Source organism: Tiliqua scincoides, chromosome 3 (assembly GCF_035046505.1).
Source record: "Tiliqua scincoides isolate rTilSci1 chromosome 3, rTilSci1.hap2, whole genome shotgun sequence".
Taxonomy (NCBI): Eukaryota; Metazoa; Chordata; class Lepidosauria; order Squamata; family Scincidae; genus Tiliqua; species Tiliqua scincoides.
Window position 1 is genome coordinate 170,845,068 of NC_089823.1, and position 20,460 is coordinate 170,865,527.

At 40.5% G+C, this 20,460-nt stretch overlaps 1 protein-coding gene across 5 annotated transcripts in view; it reads right to left on the reverse strand.

The window, feature by feature from the left end:
* Positions 1-20,460, reverse strand: part of DOCK1 (dedicator of cytokinesis 1) — a 484,421-nt gene that overhangs the window by 356,168 nt on the left and 107,793 nt on the right. For all 5 annotated transcript variants that reach the window (XM_066618882.1, XM_066618881.1, XM_066618883.1 and 2 more), the window contains exons 18-22: positions 19,962-20,145; positions 10,481-10,578; positions 4,376-4,465; positions 2,326-2,426; positions 1,257-1,382 (exon numbers count right to left, since the gene is read on the reverse strand). In XM_066618882.1, coding sequence (XP_066474979.1) covers positions 1,257-1,382; positions 2,326-2,426; positions 4,376-4,465; positions 10,481-10,578; positions 19,962-20,145 — 599 coding nt within the window. The remainder of the gene's footprint in view (positions 1-1,256; positions 1,383-2,325; positions 2,427-4,375; positions 4,466-10,480; positions 10,579-19,961; positions 20,146-20,460) is intronic.

Consider the following 20,460-nt stretch of genomic DNA (forward strand, 5'->3'; position numbering starts at 1 on the left):
ATCATTTTTTTTTAAGTGGTACAAGTCTACTGAAATAATCTTCCCCTATTTTGTGAATGTGTCGTTCAGAACTAGCATAGCTCAAGTGATCACAAACTGGATTATGACTGTGAATGACATTAAATTCCTATTGACTCTTTTGAAATATTATTCCATTAGAACTCATTATTAATTGCTTACACTATAAAGTACACTAAACAGCTGAAAATATTGTTTCAGGGTTGATTACTGTAAAATTAGATACTCTCTGCTAAAATTATGATGGATATAATCATGGGCAGGAGGTCTGGTCTAGAGGATAGAGCCTCCGTTAGCCCGAAGATAACATCAGAAGGTCGCCAGTTCGAGGACACCGGCAGCTCCCTGAACAGCTGAGAATGGCGAGACCTTGAAGCAGCTGACAAGCCCAGCTGAGTGATTCCACCTGCTCTTGGTGTGAGCAAGAAGCATCTTCGCTGCCCTCCATGTGAGAGATGGAGCTGCTTGTCAGCCTGCGTGGGAGAACTGGAGGCCAGAAGTGAGACCAAACCAGGAAGATCCATTCTGAAATGTTGTTGGTTCTTGAAAGAGAGAACATCTATGATTGTAAAAATCCCCTTGAGGGATTTAGAAATGCCTGCCTATATAAACCACCTTGAATAAAGTCAGAGGAGTAATCCGATGACCAGAAAGGTACTGAGTTGTTGTTGTTGTTATTGTTATTGTTATTATAACTCTCTACAAGTATCTAGACAGCAACAGATCCCTATGACTGTCCAAAAAGTGTGAGAGCTATATTATCTATCATTCTGTTTAGTATCAAGTACAAGATATATAATGTGACCTTATTATCTATCTCAATCTTGACTAAATGTTTTCTTTATAGCTCAGCTATTACCAGTTGTTTGACCTGAATTCTATAGCAGTTTCAATATTTTCTAAGCTTCCATATTGTCATGAACTGTGAGTTTAAAAATGAAACACTATTGCAACAATAAAATTTGGAGCCCTTACCTCCTCATTCAGAACCATTGCATATTGCCTTGGCAGGGCTAACATTAATACACAATGAATTAATGATTAGCCAGCAGGAAATCTGAACACAGTGCAAACTAAACAGTCAGTGTTCATTTAATTAGAGAGTAATAAAAAGGGTAACATTTTCCAGTCTATCCTACACAATCTATTCATCACATTATCTAATATAAGCTGATATTAATATAAGAATGGATGAATTTGAAAGCTACAATACAATGAAGAAAAGACAGGATACATACTGGTTGAACAAAATTCTGGAGCGTACAATAAACTTGAAGATGTATTCCAAAGACTTCATAGCTTTGAATAGCTGGTCTGTGACACCAGCATTATCCACATAGGTTCTTAAAACTTTTGTCAGCTTTCTGTGTAAAAATATTTTTTTAAAGTTATTATGCGTACTAAAAATTAAGTACAATTTTATGATATTCTTAACATCATACAAGAATATATATACAAGGAATATACAAGGAATATATACACAATGTAATGGCCTAGTATAGGCACCAGGTTGTTGGCAACCCTGGGACAAAACCCTGCACTGGGCACCTCCATGGCACCCCTCTACTTTGTTGCCACCAGCACGAGCATACAAGGGTCCGCCAGGCCAGATGAGCCCTCTGACATATGCAAGTCCTTGGCCAGTGCAAGACCTGACTAAACCCCAACACCATTCCCTGGCAATGGCAACTAATCATCCGTGGTGGTGATGGCCACAATCCAGAATACCATCACTAGAAATCAAAAGAAACACATAAATAGTTCTAATAAAGGATGCTTTGGGCTTGTATTTTTTAAACCAGCAGACAAAAACCACTCTTGAGATGGAAGTAACATTCAAAAGCAGTTTGCCTTGTGTTCATATAGGTAAAGCAGGAGGATGTTTACTGTTCAAACTGGAGCAAGAGGATGGCTCACAAAAATCCTACTAGGCATGTACAAGCTCTTAAGGTGCTCAAAAGCTACTCTTGGAATATCAGCCTATAGAAATAGTGCAATGCTTCACACACACCAACTCCTCCTGGTACACCCACTGGCTTGGGGGGCAACATATTCCCATGCAGAGATTGCACTCCTCCACACCATGACAAGCCAGTAATCAAATAAAAAATGGAAAACCTCATGCCTGCAATGGTCTCTCTTCTAATCAGGCAACAGAACCGCATGCAGATTATGAGCACTTATTTTGGGCCTAAAATACATTTAGAGCCAATTCTTAAGCATGTCTGCTCAGAAGTCAGTCCCAATATAGTCAATGGGAAATTGACAGGAAGGTGTGGATAGGATTTCAGACTTAAAACAACTTACGTGTAGGCCAAAGTAGCACTGAAATGTTTCTTAATGTAGGTTTCTAAAACAGGGTTAAAATGCTGGAATTTCCGGTCAGCAATCAATCCAATGATGAATACCTATTAAGTTTGAAAAGATAATCCATTATCTTGAAAAGAGTATTTTGAATATTTATATACTTCCCCCATGAAAGCTAGAAGGCTCTTCCAAGATGTAAGGCATTCCTTGTGAGCAGGACCTCATCTAAATATGTTTTGTCCAAAAGGAAGAGGGCTTACTGGAATTCTTGGCAGGCAGCTAAACAGGCAGTTGAATCAAATTGTGAACTTCACAAACGGAACTGAAGAAGTAGGAGAACGACAATCCATGGCAGGTTTGCCTTCTTCTCAAACATTTCTGTTTACATTAAAGGGTCTCTTAAGTAAAAAGTGTGTCTGATGGGGGGGGGAAGAGTCTTTCCATCAGTATAACAGTACTTTGTGTGTTAGAACACCTTTCCAAACAAAATAACATTGGTTTTAGTGAACAAATGAAAACAGAAGGCATTTTAGTAGGATATTTTGATTTGGTTAAGCTCTCCTACAGTGTTATCACATACTTTATTTTGGGCACAGAACTGCACAGGTTTTAGCCATGTACCCTGTGTGGTAATACAGAGGTATTTTGGGAGGCTCTTGAGTGCCTCATATCCTGAAAGTCTCCAAGCTGCTTAATTAGATTTCTTTCTAATCTACATATTTCTACATTTCTTGAACCTACATATAAATGCCCACTCATTGTGATGGTTAGAATCTGTGACATTTATGAAGTGGCAAACCTTTCATGATCTCTTGGGCTATAGCTTTAAAAATCTTTGAATAAGTGACCTCTATATAATTTTATTAATCTTATCCTTTTATCTAAAGTCTTTCATACTTAAAAAAAAAATTAAATCCTCTGTTCAACAACTCTAATGTAGACTGCACTGGGAATTACCATCCCTCACCATAAATTCCACAGAGAAAGGCTGTACCAGTATGCAACATTGCTCTATGTCTAAGCTAGCAACAGTACGGTTACTGCATAAACTTCTTCAAAAATGCAAATTCACAATTACTAGTTCAATAGTTTCTGCTCAGGGATAATCTCTTATAGGTGAAAGCTGAGCTTGTTTCACACCCACACAAACAGGACATTATGAGTCATTACATATTTAGAGATCTCTTTGACCCTTCTCAAGTCTCCTCAACAGTCCTTTTCCAATGGTCACCTCACCAACATTCTATACACTCAGCCTCTCATCAAGTAGAATTCACCAAATTGATTCATAGTCGATGTCACAATTTCTTTGGTAACCTATTAGTTACTTCTTTGGATGACTCCTGGGAACTCAAAATCACAAATATTCTTATTGCGTGCATGCATTTGACTTTGAATAAATACATGAACAGGTTCTGTGGTCTTGCTTAAAGAAAATCTGAAGTAACTGGCCTGGTCTCTTCTTGTAAAACTCAGAATCCCACAAAGTCCCCAAATCCTGTGTTGCTTCCCACCAGCCAAATTAGATTCTTTCCACGTCTTACATTTTAGAACCTGCCTGACTCATGCTTAAGAGGTTCTCTCTGACACTAGTTTTACACATCAACCAGATCCTTTTCCCTTATCTTAAGTTTTGCTCCACACTATTACAAAGCCTTAGAGTTGCGTCAGATTTAATGGCATAACACAAAGAGTACTAGCACCGATTAGGATCTCAAGCACCAATATGGCTTTTCTGCAACATCATCTGAACAAACCAGGCACATTCTCAAACCAGTGTATAAAAGGATCAACAGAGAGATTACTATTTTTAAAAGGTCTTCTATACAAAGCTGCAGATACTTCTAAGAAAGGCAGTATAAAGCCCTAAAGGAATATTTTAGCTAGAGAATCGCATCATGAATCACCCTGAAGCTAAGGGGAATGTGGATATGATCAGTGCCTGGATGGGAGACCAATTGAAGTTCTCATGTAAGCCACTTTAAACTTTCCAAGGAAAGGAGAATAGAGGTATAATAAAAGCAAATTAAATTTTAAAAAATCGTATTACCAAGGCATCAAACACCAATGTATCAAATGTCTCACTCTCTGAATTCTCCATCATGATGTTAAAAAGTGCATCCAATGTATCTTGGAGGAACTGAAAAAAAAAAAAAACAACCACTGATATCACAACTTTAACACAAAATTAGAAAATCACATTTTCCTGCTATATGCCATTTCTGCTATACTATGTCCTTGGCCAAGTCTGCATGGGAGGGATGAAGTAAGAGAACAGAACACTTTTTCTTCTTTTAATAAGCTTGCACTTCTTGTTCCATGAAAGGAAAGCTACTTAAAAGATAACAAGAAATGTTCACAGCAGATATCCATCTGAAATGAAACTTTAATTTGTTACAATTTTTTTAAAAATCAAGTATTTGATCACGGCATTTTTCACAGTGAGGATATTGTTTCACAACAAAAATTGTGATAAGCCAGTAGAATGCTTTAGGCTACAATCCTAACCAAACTTTCCTGAAAGTAAGCCCTATTGAACAAAATAGGACTTAGAAGTAAGTCTACTCAGGACCTGGTTAGGACTGTGCCCTAAAACACTGAATTGCACTGTATGCTTCTGTGTGATATAGCTACACATGGTTGGAAGAAAACTCAGGCCCCGACTATCATAAGAAATCCAGAACCACCTAACCCATATTCTCTTGACCAAAAGCTTAAAAAAACTTATAAATAGAGAACTGGGAGATAACCTATATAAAAGAAAAAAATCATCTGGATTATTAGGAATATTAATGGGCACATTTTAAAAAAAATTAAATTATCCAATACTTGGATTGAAGACCTTCAAGAAGATAACTCTGCAGCAAGACCAAAAACACTCCCTGATAGAAATAAAGATTTGATGGACGGGCACAGGTTAGACAGACACTTAAAGCACGTTTTGATCAGTGACTATGACAAAAAAGGTGCATTGTCTGCTGCCAGATGGAAGGCAGAGATTGCAACAAACTGAACTCTCAAAGAAGAAAGTTAGCCTAACCTGTAGACTCAAGTGGAATACTGTACTACAGGATGACCTGAATAAAGGCATGAAAGTTGTTAGACACTACATAGGCACAGAATCTACTGCACTTTGACAAATCTGTCTTGTGGGTTCAGGATTTCCTCAAGTGGACTTTAGCTCCCCATCAGTACTGAGGACCTACACACTGTCAGCTTCAGTGTTTTGAGGTTGTGGTGCAGTATTCAACTTAAATTTGAGAGATGAGGTTCAAGATGGTTACCCCTCACCATGTTGAGCAAATTTGCTCAAATCAGATTGCTTCAGCCACCACAGTTGGAATGCAGTCTGTGCGGAAATAGGGTATCCTGTTTATGACCTTGGTAATCAGCATTGGGGGGGGGGGAATGCATTAAAAAAGGCTTTTCCCAAGGGACTAGAAATGCATCCCCTGATGGAGAAGGAATTGTGTTCAGTCCAGCTGCAGAATTTCTGGCACTTGGCATTATGCCTCATGGCAAACAGATCCGCTATAGGTAATGAACTGTAGACCGGAAGACCTAAACGTCAGGACTCCGTAGGTTTGTCCTTTTCTGAGGGTGTCTCCCATTGGATATCCCACCTAGATGAACAACAGTAGGGGTGATGTAGTGTCAAATGCACCAATTCCAAATCATGTGTGCCAAGGGGCAATTTCAATGCCATATTTATGTAGTAGATGGCTATTGTATTGTTCATTCAAATTTGTACTTCATGACCCTTCAGGTATGGTAAATAAGGAGCACTCTGAAGATGGCCAAGAGGCCTGGAAAACTGATGTGAGATTTCCCTTGTTACGGTGACAAAGCCCTACTGATTTTGAGGAAATCTCAGTGAGTTCCCCATTCCATAAACATACAAGCGATTATTGTTCTGGATAGTGGAAAGGTACACTCTCAAATGGAAGGGTACACCCTCAAAGACATTAACTGGGAGAGCCCAACAGAACAGGGAATGTAGGATTTGGTTCAGAATTATTATTAGTTTATGTTGACACTGTCCATCAGGTCTGAAAATCAAGTGGAACCATCTCTATAGATGAGTGGTTCCTGACCTTTAGGAGTCCATGGACCACTAAGGCAAAAACTGGAATCATCATGGACCACATGCAATGCCAGTTGTGGGCAGTCTGTTTTCCACCCTCACTGGTGCTCCATGGGGAAGCATCTTCCAAGTTAGCACTCCTCCTCGGACTACCAGAGAGAGTGGAGAATGGACTACCCACAGCTGGCACTTCAGTGCCAGTTGCAGACAGTCCGTTCTTCACACACACACACACACTCTCTCTCACTCTCTCTCTCTCTCTGATGGTCTGTGAGGGTGTGCTTGTTCGGCAAGACACTGGAAGTGATCAATTGTGATTTTTTTCTGAGACCTCATGGACTACTTCTCAGGGTCTTGCAAACCACCTGTGGTCCATGGACCCTTGCATGGTCCACAGGCTGGGAACCAGTGCTACAGAGGCTCCATGTACAGTCATGCCAATGAGATATCTGCTGTATGAAATGCCATGGAATGTATATATTTGTGGATCCAACACATGGGTTAAGACAGACATTTGGAAATCCATGACGAGAAACCTAATGGTGCAACTCCTCAATTCCTGGAGACAGACACCAAAAAAATGCATAGAATCCAGCATAACCCTATGAATTAAATATACTGAGATTTGTCATTGACATATAGACCCAGGGAGGTTAAAAGGGTTGAGACACTCAGGTGTTTTATGAGTTGCTGCTTGGATTCCACCACTATAAGTTAATTCCTCCAAGTACGGGACAGCTGTTGTCTCTCAAAGCTGAAGTAATGGCGTGAAAACAGGCGCACACCTTGTAAACACCTTCGGTGCTGTGGAAATGCCTCAGGGAAGCATTTTATATTCAAAGTGCTTGGTGCAGTCTTAAATCATATATGCTTCTGATGTTGTGGATGTATTGCAATGTGAAAATAGACATCCTTTAAGATTATGGCTGCAAACAAGATACCTTCACAGAGACGAGTCAAGGTGTTCAGTAGTTATTCAAAATTTCTTGATACGGATGAAAGCACTAACATCCTGTATGTTTAGAGAAGGATGCAGATGCATCTTTCTTCAGTACCATGAAGTACTTCAAAGTTCTGATGTGCTCTGAGTGGAAATTTTTTAGATGGAATGGCAGTAATGATATAGAGTGAAACCTGATTGATTCCAATGAAATTCGACTATTTTTACAGGGGAAAGGATGAATTGGCACTAAATCCATGGTAGCCTCTTGGATTTAGTTTTACTAAATCAATGTTTTACTGTTCATATGATGATTAGTAATTGTACATAGCAACCAGCATCATAGCTGAGCCTTGAAGCTTGAACTACTTCTATGAAGAGGGTGGCTACCGAGTCCAACAAGGCTCTGAGTCTTCAACCACACACCCCCAAAGAAGAACAAATACTGCAGCATGCTAGGGTCAAAGATCGTAGCATGGTATAAAAGTCCAGACTCTAAAAAGAGAGAGGCATATACCCAAGTGTTGGACTAGGTATCAAAGTGCTGAAGTGTCCATTCAGTGAGACTGGGCATCAACGATAGCTTGATATCAAAACTCATTACTACCTGTAAATTATGAACCCACTACTGAGACTCAAAGTATTCAGTACCGAAGAGTTTGACATGGAAGTCAGTATTAAAGCTTGGAAAGTTATAACGTAAGTGATAAATACTAAAGTATTATCTAGAAACCAAAGTTTTTAGCTGTGCGCATCAAAGTTCAGTACCAAGGTTGAGAGTTGAAATTGAAATTGAATTGAAAGCCAGTTACCACAATGTTGAATCTCCATATTGTTGAGGCTAGATACAAAGACCATAGCTCAGTATTGATGTTTAGAGTGCTTGTAAAATGATGCATTTTGTAAACATTAGTTTGAACCTTGACAACACATTGGTTTTCAATAAGGCAGTTAACTCAATCATGACAGATTTAAAGTGACTGATTGACAAGCTCATGAGAGTTGAGAGCCCAAATTCTTTCCAGGATGGAGCCCCTTTATGTGGCCCTGATCCAGCCAGTTGATGCCTGGGCCAAGGATTCATGTTTCCTGCATGAATCTGAATGCTGCAATCCCTCTTAGAATGGAGCCTGTTTAGTCAACATTGATTCAAAATTACGATGCCTAGGCTTCAGTTTTATGCTTCTCACATGAGAATGAAAACCAGAATTCTCATGGGTCAGAAACTGTTTAGGCAGCTTTAATGTCAAAGGTTTATGTGCAGTGGATCCTTCATGAGTTTGGATGTGTTTGGATGTCAAAATCCTTTTGAGCATGGGCCCTATAAGGGCAGTTTCAATTCAGAGGGAATGTCCAAGTCTCAGTTCTGTGCATTCCACATGAAACTGAAAATTGGAATTCTCCTCTGGAAAATATGACTAGGCAGTCACAGTTTACACTGTGAGGAGAAAAATATTTTCCTTTTTAACATTTTTAAACCAATGAAAAGAAATAGATTCAGAAGTATGCGAACTTTTAAAAAATGTTTTTGCCTTCTCCTTCTTACTTTTACTTATCTTTTTAAAACAGAGAATTATGATGAATGAAGATAAGATCAGGTAAAATGTCTCTCCTTTTGTTCCCCTTCTTTTTCCCTTAACAGTAAAAGTAGAGGAGCAAGATAAAGAAAAAACCTAGAGGCAAACAATTTTCACATTTTCATTTTAAAGGTGACTCCGCTTGCCATATGGAAGAGCACAGAACAATTAACAGACTAGCACTTTTTCTTCTATTTGTAAAAATTAAGACAAAGCAAATAAAACAAAAAACTGAGGTTAAACATTTATCTTTCTGTCAAATAAGCTGAGAAAGAGGACATGAGAATGGTTTCTTTAATAATGCTGCTGGGGTGATAGTTGAAACAGAAGTGAAAAACTGGGCACTCTTTTGAGGTACATGGTGTGCATGGGGTTTTCCCACATGACAGCAGGGACAGACAAAGAGCTGGAAGTTTCTGAGGTTAACTCTGCAGATGAACAGACCTCTACAACATGGCTGCACAGATACCACAAAGAACTACCTAAAAAATCCTGAAACTGTTTGTTCAAGTAAGTTAATAGTGTAGTGAACAGTCTTGCAAATTGGAGAGCCGTTGTGCTAGGTGGACAGAATGAACAGGAAAATGTCAGTTCAAATCTTGCTCAGTCCAGAAACACATTGAGTAATCTTTGGCAAGTCATTCTGTCTCACAGTAGCTTACCTATATCAAAGGTTGTTGTAAAAGTGGGGGTGGGGGAAGGGAGGGAAGAAAGGAAACCATGATTGAGTAGCCATACTGACCATCAGCAATTGCTTATGCCAGTCTAAAATCATCACCAAAACATTTACATGACGATTGTCCAGCAAAGATTTATTAAGAAAAGAAGATTTTATTATTATTTTATTTATTGGATTTGTATTCCGCCTTTCTCCCCAAAGGGCACCCAAGGCAGCTATCTGTTATAAGAACTATTCCTATTTATTCATCAAATAACCATTCCTATATATATGAACAAACTGGAGCTACAATCCTATTACCTGCAAAACAGTCCCTACTGAACACAACTGGATCTACTTCTGAGTAAGCATGAACACGATTGCCCTGTAAGGCCCTATATTCAAAGGCACTTGCTTATGCAGTTCCACACATACGCCAAGGCCTTTGCCATCTCCTGTTCCGATTATGACTACTACCTGACTTCCTGCTGACCCCTATTACGAGTGGATTGTTTGGCAGCACAAGTGATGTAATTAAAAGAGTGGCTCTCGGAAATGCACTGTACCCAGAACAACAGTTTTCTATATAGCAGTTTGCACACTGGTATTTATTCTGTTTACTGTTTCCATGAAGTAGTAACCTATACTTAAAAAAACAATTATTTTATACTACCAGAAAAATACTTTATACTACTAAAAAAAAGTACAGATTACAGCAAATAATGAAAAGCATTTTTTTACTCACTAAAACTTGCAAAGTACTTTTATGGGAGTACCCTGTTTATCATGCATTCCAAAAAGCAAGTAATTTTAAAAAGTAGAATTTTAAAATGTTAGCCTGTATGAAAGAAATATCAACATATCAGCAAAAACTTGCTAAAAATTGGATTTGTTACCTTAACAACTTCACCCCCATCAACTTTCATCAGTTGCCTCAAATTCTGTTGTAGCAAATTGGTATTGGATCGCCACTTCAAGAGCCCCAGAAGATCCACTAAGAGGAAAACGAAAAAGGAGAGACACAACAGAAAAGTGGGAAACTGTTAGCTCAATACAACAATAAAATACAATGCAGGGTAAGGATGTAAAGTAAGCACAATCCAGTTCATGTATACATAGAAATGAGCCACGTTCAATGGAGTTTATTCCACAAATTAGGACCAAATCCTATCCAATTTTCCAGGGCTAGTGTAGCTGTGCCAATGGGGCATGAACTGCATCCTGTGGTGGATAGGAAGTCACAGAGGCGTCCTCAAGGTATGGGAACATTGGGGCTCACTGTGGCTGCACTGTGGCTGCACCAGTGCTGGAAAGTTGGATAGGACTGGGCCCTTAGTGTGCACAGGAATACACAAATCTGGAGTATCAGATTACTAAATTGGAATATCAATAAGTGCATCGGTAAGTGTAAGAGCATAACATTACAGGATCATGGTATCACTAGAGAAAATAACTACAAATACACACACGATAAAATCGCCTCCTAAGCAGAGCAAGCATTCCAAGACTTGATCGTGGAAGAAGGCGCTGATCTGGGTGTGTATAACAGAGCTCTATAAAGCCCTTTACAGATTAGAGCCAGGGTATCAAAGGGCTTGCCTTCTCCTGTACGAGTGATCCACCTCCTGTCTGTCAACTGGGAGTGTTTTTCTTCAGGTGCCAACTTGAGCTGAAGCTATGGCTAGCGGTAACCAGAATAAGGACCTTCTCTATAGAAGCAACACAATTGTGGAATTCCTTTCCCTTGGAAGTGAGACCTTCACCCTCCCCACCTGCCTTCTGTCAGGGTGTTAAGATTCTCCTATTTCAAAGCACACTTGGTTAATTTGTTGTTGATTACTTTAAGTTTTTGATTTATTCTCCTTTGCTCTTTGTTTTTGGTTCTGTTTCTGGTGGGCAATTTTTTTCATTTAATTGCTGTTTGAATGCCACTTCTGCTATTATATGCTGCTTTATTTGCAGCTTTTATGGTGCTTTAAAATGTTTATTGTACACTGCCTCAAAGGCCTAATTCACAAGGGGAGAGGCAGGATAAAAATCTTTTAAACAAATATTCCATCACCTATAGTCCCATGCCACACAAGCAACATCTGAAGTTTCCACATAATTCAGCCTTCAGATGTTGCTTTTGTGGCATGGCACTATAGATGATTGAATCACCCAGACTGATAAGCAGCTTATCCAAGATTGATGTATAGTTGTTCAAACTCGATTCATGATTTGTCCAGCCCACATAATTCTGCTATTCAGCATGGTACTGGTGCCACACAGAATTAAGCCACAGGGATTGCAGCTATATAGTGTCAGTAAAGCATCAATCAGGCTCGTCAGTTGTAAACACACAAATGATTTCGAGAAAGCTGGTTGAATGGCTGATGATGATGATCTACAATTTGCATGCTATTTGGAACATAATGCTCCCTGCTCAGCCTCTGTTCAAAAGTCCTTCCATACTTTTATGACATGCATAGTTCTGATTCATCTTCACTTTTAGTTTGCTTGCCAGGATAAAAGTGGCAGGGGGAATGTAAACAACATTCTAGAGAGGAATGCCATTAAGTAGCAGATGCCTGACAACTGTTAACAGACTAGGACGCCCTGAAACATTTGACTTCCAAAATTAATTAGGAAGAGAAATATTAGACACAAAAGCACTCAAAAGTGAAAGACTTCACTGCCATATATAGACAGATTTTCAGCTCATTGCACCTCCCAACATCCTACCACAATCAGCTAAATAAGATGAAAATGGAAGAAGCATCTATAAAACATGTACTAAACTATCAACACATATGAATGGTCACATCCAAGGCAAAACAACATACATCCAGATTAACTAACACATGGGAAACATAAAGATTCAATTTCAAAGATACTAAAAAGAACCATACAACATATTACATGAAAGCCGACTAAAACGAACCATCTCTAACATATTACACGAAAGCTGACAAAACACAACAGAACATAAAAAATGAAAAAATTGCCCTTTGATTTCTGTCTACTGATAAAGGCATTATCACCATAGACTTATCACCACTTAAATATCTATGGGGGAATCCGTTCCAGGGACCGCCCACAGATACGGAAACTGTGAATAAGGGGAACCCTGTCTCCATTGTCCCCATGCACCCATTAATGTTATTAACTTTCCAGGACTGAGATAAGGGCAATGCAGTTCCAAAGCAAGGGAACAAACATTCCCTTACTTTGAGGAGGCCTCCATGACTGCCACCCAAACGCAGATGCAGTACATGCAGTACATGCTCCATTGGCACAGCTATGTCAGTGCTGGAAAGTTGGTTAGGATTTGGGCCTTAAATGCTTACAGGACCAAAAATATTCTTGCTTTACAAATCACTATATAGAAGCTTACAGCAACGTGCAGGATGCTTGCAAAATCTAGATCAAGGTTTACAGGAAGCAGTTAACTTTTGCATGAGGGGGCAGATCTGTGGATAATTGAAACCACAGATATTGGGTCTGTGGATACGAGGCTTGCCAGTACTTCAAGAACTGCAAGTGCCTCAACTTGCAAATCAGTACAGAGCTGGAGATTGTATAAGAAAGAAAATAAAACAAATAATTTAAGTATACTTTCCTGATATTAGAGGGAGCAACCAAAAGATACCAAAAAAAAAACAAAAAACAAGGCTGTGGGCAAAAATGATACCTATGTGCAAAATTCCACCTGACCCAGTGTCTAAATATCATTACACGTTCATTTCTCTTTCCCTACTCTTAACATTTCAACAGCTAAGTAACCTGCCATCATTCTTTAATTTTTCAATACAAATGCTTGGAGAGAGTTTGTGTTTGTAGCTGGTTGCCAAGGATTTTTAGTTGCTTCCTTTAACATCCGTTCCCTCTCCATGTAATCCCTGCACTATAAGCAGCTCCAGAATAAAAGCTTTGTTATTTCATTTACTCAGTTCATTATCCTGTTCGGAAGCAAGAATGCTTGCTTGGAACCATATGCCCTACAATTAGGGGCAGTGTAATACGGTAAAAATGAAATACACCACTATAATGCAAAATAACACCATCATGTAGCTATTAAAGAGGCTGAGGAGTGGCTGGGGATCATCCCAAGTGCTTCTGACTGTGTTTCTAAGCCCCTAACTCCCTCAGAACTCTGTTGCTTTAACAGGCTCAATAAACACTCCTTTAGTCTTCCCTTCTTCAAACCATGTACTTGGGGACCAGAAAACAGAACTCAGTTCAACTCTACAGCAGTTTTTCTAGTTGCAGTTTTACATGTGCTGCGTTAGATCTCTGTGTTGCCCTATGCATACATTAACAGGAACTAAGGATAGCTGCATCCCATTTACAAAGTGCAATTCCAGGGTTGCCACTAACATTTTTTTCATTTCCCTGACTTTCCCTGACCACCATTTGTCAATTTCCCTGACCAGGTTGTTGGCAACCTTCAGTCTTGAAAGACTATGGTATCACGCTCTGAAAAGTGGTTTTGGAACAGCATCTAGTGTGGCTGAAAAGGCCAATTCGGGAGTGACAATCCCTTCCACACTGGCAGCAAGTGCAGTCTGTCCCTGGTCTGTCTCCCTGGCTATGGGCCTTCCTTCTTTGCCTCTTTGCCTCAGACTGTTGGCCAAGTGTCTCTTCAAACTCGGAAAGGCCATGCTGCACAGCCTGCCTCCAAGCGGGCCGCTCAGAGGCCAGGGTTTCCCACTTGTTGAGGTCCACTCCTAAGGCCTTCAGATCCCTCTTGCAGATGTCCTTGTATCGCAGCTGTGGTCTACCTGTAGGGCACTTTCCTTGCACGAGTTCTCCATAGAGGAGATCCTTTGGGATCCGGCCATCATCCATTCTCACAACATGACCGAGCCAACGCAGGCGTCTCTGTTTCAGCAGTGCATACATGCTAGGGATTCCAGCACGTTCCAGGACTGTGCTGTTTGGAACTTTGTCCTGCCAGGTGATGCCGAGAATGCGTCGGAGGCAGCGCATGTGGAAAGCGTTCAGTTTCCTCTCCTGTTGTGAGCGAAGAGTCCATGACTCGCTGCAGTACAGAAGTGTACTCAGGACGCAAGCTCTGTAGACCTGGATCTTGGTATGTTCCGTCAGCTTCTTGTTGGACCAGACTCTCTTTGTGAATCTGGAAAACGTGGTAGCCGCTTTATCGATGCGTTTGTTTAGCTCTGTATCTAGAGAAAGAGTGTTGGAGATAGTTGAGCCAAGGTACACAAAGTCATGGACAACCTCCAGTTCATGTGCAGAGACTGTAATGCAGGGAGGCGAGTCCACATCCTGAACCATGACCTGTGTTTTCTTCAGGCTGATCGTCAGTCCAAAATCTTGGCAGGCCTTGCTAAAACGATCCATGAGCTGCTGGAGATCTTTGGCAGAGTGGCCAAATTTCCCTGACCACCATTCAAATATAACCACAAGTTAAAAAATGAATAGGTCCTGTTGCATTAATGCGAGGTTTAATGAAATGTTCCTCTCTACAACTACACAAGTCTCAACTGCAAAAATAAGAGATTTAATATCAGCTTCTTTCAACATTAACTGCAGCAACATCTATTTTACAATTGCACCAACAATTACACCAAGATGGACCGTTGACTTTGATATGTGCAGAACTTGGGCTCAGTTGACTGCTGTAACTTGGCCTGGTAGGATCGTAGCTGTGCCCATGAGCCAATAGACAGCCTGTCTGAGTTTGTCTGAGCCAATAGTTACAAAGTTTTGTCTGAGCCAAAGCGTTCACTGTTGAGGAAAGTGAACTGTGTATGACCCTGTAACAAGCCCTTGAGAGTTGGAGGACCAAATGGAAAACTGCTGCATTGGAGAGACAGAAGGAGGACTGGGAGGGGCTGAGCAGGAGACTTGAGTGCCATGTGCAAAAAGGCTGCAGTATCATCAAAAGAAAGGAAGAGGGCTGCTGTGTGCAGAGCCACTGAGGCTATAAAAGGGGCTGCACCAGCACAGAGAGCTAAGAGATCACCAGGGAAGAGCTGCTGAGAGGAGCTTCAAGACTGGGCTCTACAGGATGAGATACCAAGCCACAGAGCTGCTGTGAGGAGCTTTGGAGAGTGTCTGCAGAGAAAGAGCTAGAAGATCAAGCTGCAGATACCTCCAGGGAAGAGAAGCTGTGAGGAACGAGCTGGGAGAGACCAAGCTGCAGAGCAGAGCTGAAACCTGAGCTCTGAGGGAGAGCTGAGGAGAAAGCTGCTGGAAGGAGCCCCTGGGAGAGCCTCTGAGAACCAGAGAAGGGAACAACCACCCAGTCTTTGCCTGGCTTGCCTCAAGTCCTGCTGCCTTGTGCCTGCCTCAAGCCTGCCTGCCTCAGGTCCTCAGGGAATTTGGAACAAGGTCATTTTGATTTGTTTGGTTCAGGTTCCATTCCTCCTAATAAAAAACTTAGCTTGGTGTCAGTGGTCTCTTTCAATCCTGTACAACAACTTGATTTAATTTTCAGGTTCTTCTGATGTAATGGCCTTGTGCATGAGACTCCACAGCTCTAATTCCCATATTACTTAGTTCAAAGGTTTCATATCACACTTCACAATAATCTTTGTATTTGTCTCCAGAAACTGGTGATAGCCATGGAACGGTCAGGATGAAGTTTGAAATCCGGCCACTGCATATTAAAAACTGTCCTCTTGGAAGCCATCTTCAAAATCTGGTTTCAGATACAATTGTACACAGAACCGCCTACCTGACCCCAAGATGTAAGCAGATTTGTTTTCTGGCAAGTAAGAACTTTCCAAAGCTCCAAAAGTTTCACTTTCTGGTTCCAGAAAGTGTAATGAGCAGATCAGCAGCCAGAAAGGAGGTGGAGTTTCTGCAATTTAGAGAAGCAGACAACCCTCATTTGGAAACTTTATGAATGGGAGAAGTCAGGAAAGAGGGTGAGAAAGTACTCTGGTACTCTGTAAACTCCAGCAGGAACAAGCAATCACATTTGCAAAATTTACTTTGCATGGTGCAGAGTAGAAAGTGCTAGATGTCTGTGAAATCCAACAGCAGCAAAACTCATTTGCAACTCTGCTGGGTTTAGTAGGAGACAAAACGTTCATTCCATACACAAGCATGACCCAAAAACATGCTTATCTTTATATGTAAGTTCAATGCAGTACTAGTAGGTAGGGATGAAAACAGACATTTAAAGTCTGTATATTGCTAAATGTTTAAACTAGCCTTGCTTTGCAAATGCTACAGGCAGACCTTGGAAATCATGCAGCGACAGAGCTCAACAAAGACATTAGGCTGGTTGCTGGGGGTGGAGCTGAGAAAAAGGAGGAGTTGGGAAAGGGCATCATTAAGTTTTACTTGTATTCTGCTACTTCTCTATTCCAGTTGACACAAGAATAGATCATGCTCTTGCAGCAGCAGGTCAAAAATCCACTACTTGAATATACAGTAGAACCTCCAGAGTTGACCACCTCTCTGAAATGACTACCTCCTTAAGTTGACCTAATTTTCACAGTATGGTCAGACACTGCATATACACTATGGGAGACCAACCTCTCTATATTGACGACCTCTGTATCTTGACCACTTCAACCATTGCACATAGTATTAATTTACCCTCCGTAAGTTGCCCACTGAATGTGATACTGTGGGCCTGTGTTTTTTCTGATTTGTCCCATCTTGGAAAAGCAAGAAGCCACATGACAATCCCTCCCCTACGCCTGCTAGTGCATGTGTGAAAGGGTTTTTATAGGTGGGCACACTGCACATAGCCGACAGACCTATGCCGGCTGCGAATTAGTGTCATCCACAAACTTGTCCACCTCCCTGCTTATCCCTGTTTCCAGGTCATTTATGAAGAGGTTGAAAAGCACCAGACCCAGGACAGATCCTTGAGGTACTCCACTTTCCACCTCTCTTCACGTTTTCATCAATTGCCCATTGACACCCACTCTCTAGTTCCTGATCCTCAACCAGTTCCCAATCCATGAGAGGACCTGTCCTCTCATTCCGACTGTGGAGTTTTCTCAACAGCTTTTAGTGAGGGACCGTATCAAACACCTTCTGGCATTTAGTAAATCTGACGAGACCCAGTAGAAGCCAGGCAGCCTAAGTAAAAAAGTGGTGTTGGTTTTTTTTAGCTATTGGGGCTATGGAACATGCTATATGCTATGGGCTGGCAAGAGTCTATATGCATTGGTCTGCCTGTCTGCTATGAAACCAAATATTTTTTTAAGCTTATGAATTTTCAGGGTTGTTTTTTTTAACACTGATTGTAGGCTGTTTATTCTCTGCCTCTTGATATAGATATAGATGATATAAATAGTAAGCATCACAAGAGGATCAATTCTCATTGATATTTGCAATAAAACTTTTTAAAAATCCAACCTAAATAATAACTTGGCCTTGCATTTGTTGTCCTGGGAGCTAAACATGATAATATTTCAGGGCCTTTTTTCCGTATGTTGACTACGTCCCTATGTTGACCAATTTCCTCCAGTCCCTTGGGTGATCAACTTAAAGAGGTTCTACTGTATTTTAATCACAATTTCCCTGACTTTCCCTGACTTCAGACCAATTTTCCTGACTTTCCCTGACCTTCCTTTTCCCTGACTTTCCAGAAAGTGGCAACCCTGAATTCTAGATCATTCCTTAGTATATCAAATAAGCAAGAACAAATTTGGTAGAGAATCATTTAATACTGGTTGCTTCTGTACTGTTTTCCTGTTCGATTTTGATTTGTATTTTAAGGTTGTAGAGAGCCATTCTGAGGGACATTACATGAATAAAAGGAAAGCTAAAATATAAAAATAATAACCAAGTATTTGGTAAAGTAACAGAAAAGCAACAGGTCTCATATTTAAAAAAAAAAGTTACACTTTCTGTGCTTAATTTCTGCCTGATCACCTTTGGGAAATTTGGAAAAGGAACTCAAATGCTTTGAATAAAATTAAATTAAGACAAACATGCTCTTCTAGAAATATCCATTTGTGCAAGCATTTTGTGGCAAGACAAAGAGTTGGCTCCACTTTCCTCCACCTCATTCTTTTTAGATTTAACAATAACAAAACACTGAAGTCTCTGAAAAGTCATATATGGATCATTAACTGTAGAAATTTTCCCTGGGGAAACTGGAGAGAGTGCCTACTGATCATTTTCTCCTTCGAAAGAGCACACAGATACTTGAGAATAATTCAGTGCTCCTTACAAAGTTTTCCATCAGATCCTTGCCATCTGACTTTTTGCAACATTTCCGTAGCCACTATGAACTTGGCATTGTAATACTGAGTATATGACAAAATCTGAATTGTTGTGTTCACCAGAAATGAAATTTCTGGAGACAATGGTCTCACAGACTGGCTCGAGATATTCCACAAGTACTTCAGCACCCTGAAGCTGAATGAGAGTGCTCTGGACTCTTCCAGTTTCCAGAGTGGAATATTCCAGGGCTATTGCAAAAACTGGTAAGTTCCTAAGAATTTCCAAGCAACAATCTCCAAGACAGAACATGCAGTTGAGGATAAGAAAGAAAGAATAGGCTCTTTCTTGCTTCCTATGCTGCATTTGTTCAGCTAAGGGGGAAAACTGAAGATTCTCTATTGCTTCCACTGTAGTTCATAAAGAGCTTGAATCTATTTGACTCATCTGTTGACAGTTAGACGAATTAGGAGAAATAAAATGCCTTTGCACGAAACACAGTTACACACCTGAGAAGTGCAAGAGAGAGAATGTAAACAGCTGACAGTGGGTTGTAGTCAACAAAAGCCTATATCACAATGTCATTGTGTTTAAGGTGTTTTTCGACTATTTCTGTAATAAGAACAAATATAGCTGCTCCCCTGAAATAAATTAATTGCAAAATTCTATTTGGCCACTGTGCTGGCATAGAGTGTCCCAAACGTGCCAAAAGAGAAGACCTATACCATCCCACCGGCAACTAAATCCACCCAGCAGAGCAGGTAAACTCCTGCCAAGTGGAGCAAGGGCAGGGGAGGGTAGAATAGGTCAGGGAAGGGTGTAACGGGGCAGGAGGAGGACATAAGGGGGTTTTGGTACTGGGAGGGGGTTGGATGGGTGGCACTGGCCTATGCCACTGGGCCTGAAAGCCCTACATAGGGCTTCTTTGCTGACTTGCACCAACAGTTTTGCTGGCACAGATCCAAGGAGCCCCACTAAGCAAGCTGGGGCTCAACACAGGGTAAGGGAACAAATGTTCCTTACCCAAAGTAGATCTCCGGTCTGCTCAGTCCAAGCACTGAATACAGTGTGGGCTGTGCGGCCCCACTGTGCCAGTGCTGATTAGGATTGGACCATGAGAGAGGTTCCCCAAACCCAAGGCATGAATGGGAGACTCAGTGTAAACAAGGGCCAGCTTTAATCTTCTTTATAGATGTAGAAGGACAGAAATTGTTTTAAAGATGTAGTTATCTTCCTCACCATTTTGAGTTAGCTTTGTTGAACATACTAGAGTAGAAATCTGGAAAGAATCTTTACTGATGGTGCAGCTTCCAAGATTCTGCATACTCTTGCCAGCTGTTGAATGACCTTTTTCTTCCAGTTCTATTTTAGTAGATGGCAAGCTTAAATACGTTGACGAATCTTCTAGTTTCTTTGCTTCCGCCTGTAATGTTTTCCCAAATACACAAAATATGAAGTATAAGACTGAAAACATTATTATTTTAAAGTATTTACTGCCAAGATAAACCACAGGTTTTATTCTTACATCTCATTGTGATTAAAAGCAGATACACTTAAAAGTGTTTATTTCATTTTTAATGAAACTACAACATGAAGGCACTTTCCCGTATCTTCAAAGGCTAGATCAAGAACATATCACATAGCAAAATTAATGCCTTTTCTATACCTGTGAAATCCACCCATATTCAGCTTACTAGCTAGAGGGAATGAGAACAGAAATTTTTCACATATAAAAGGT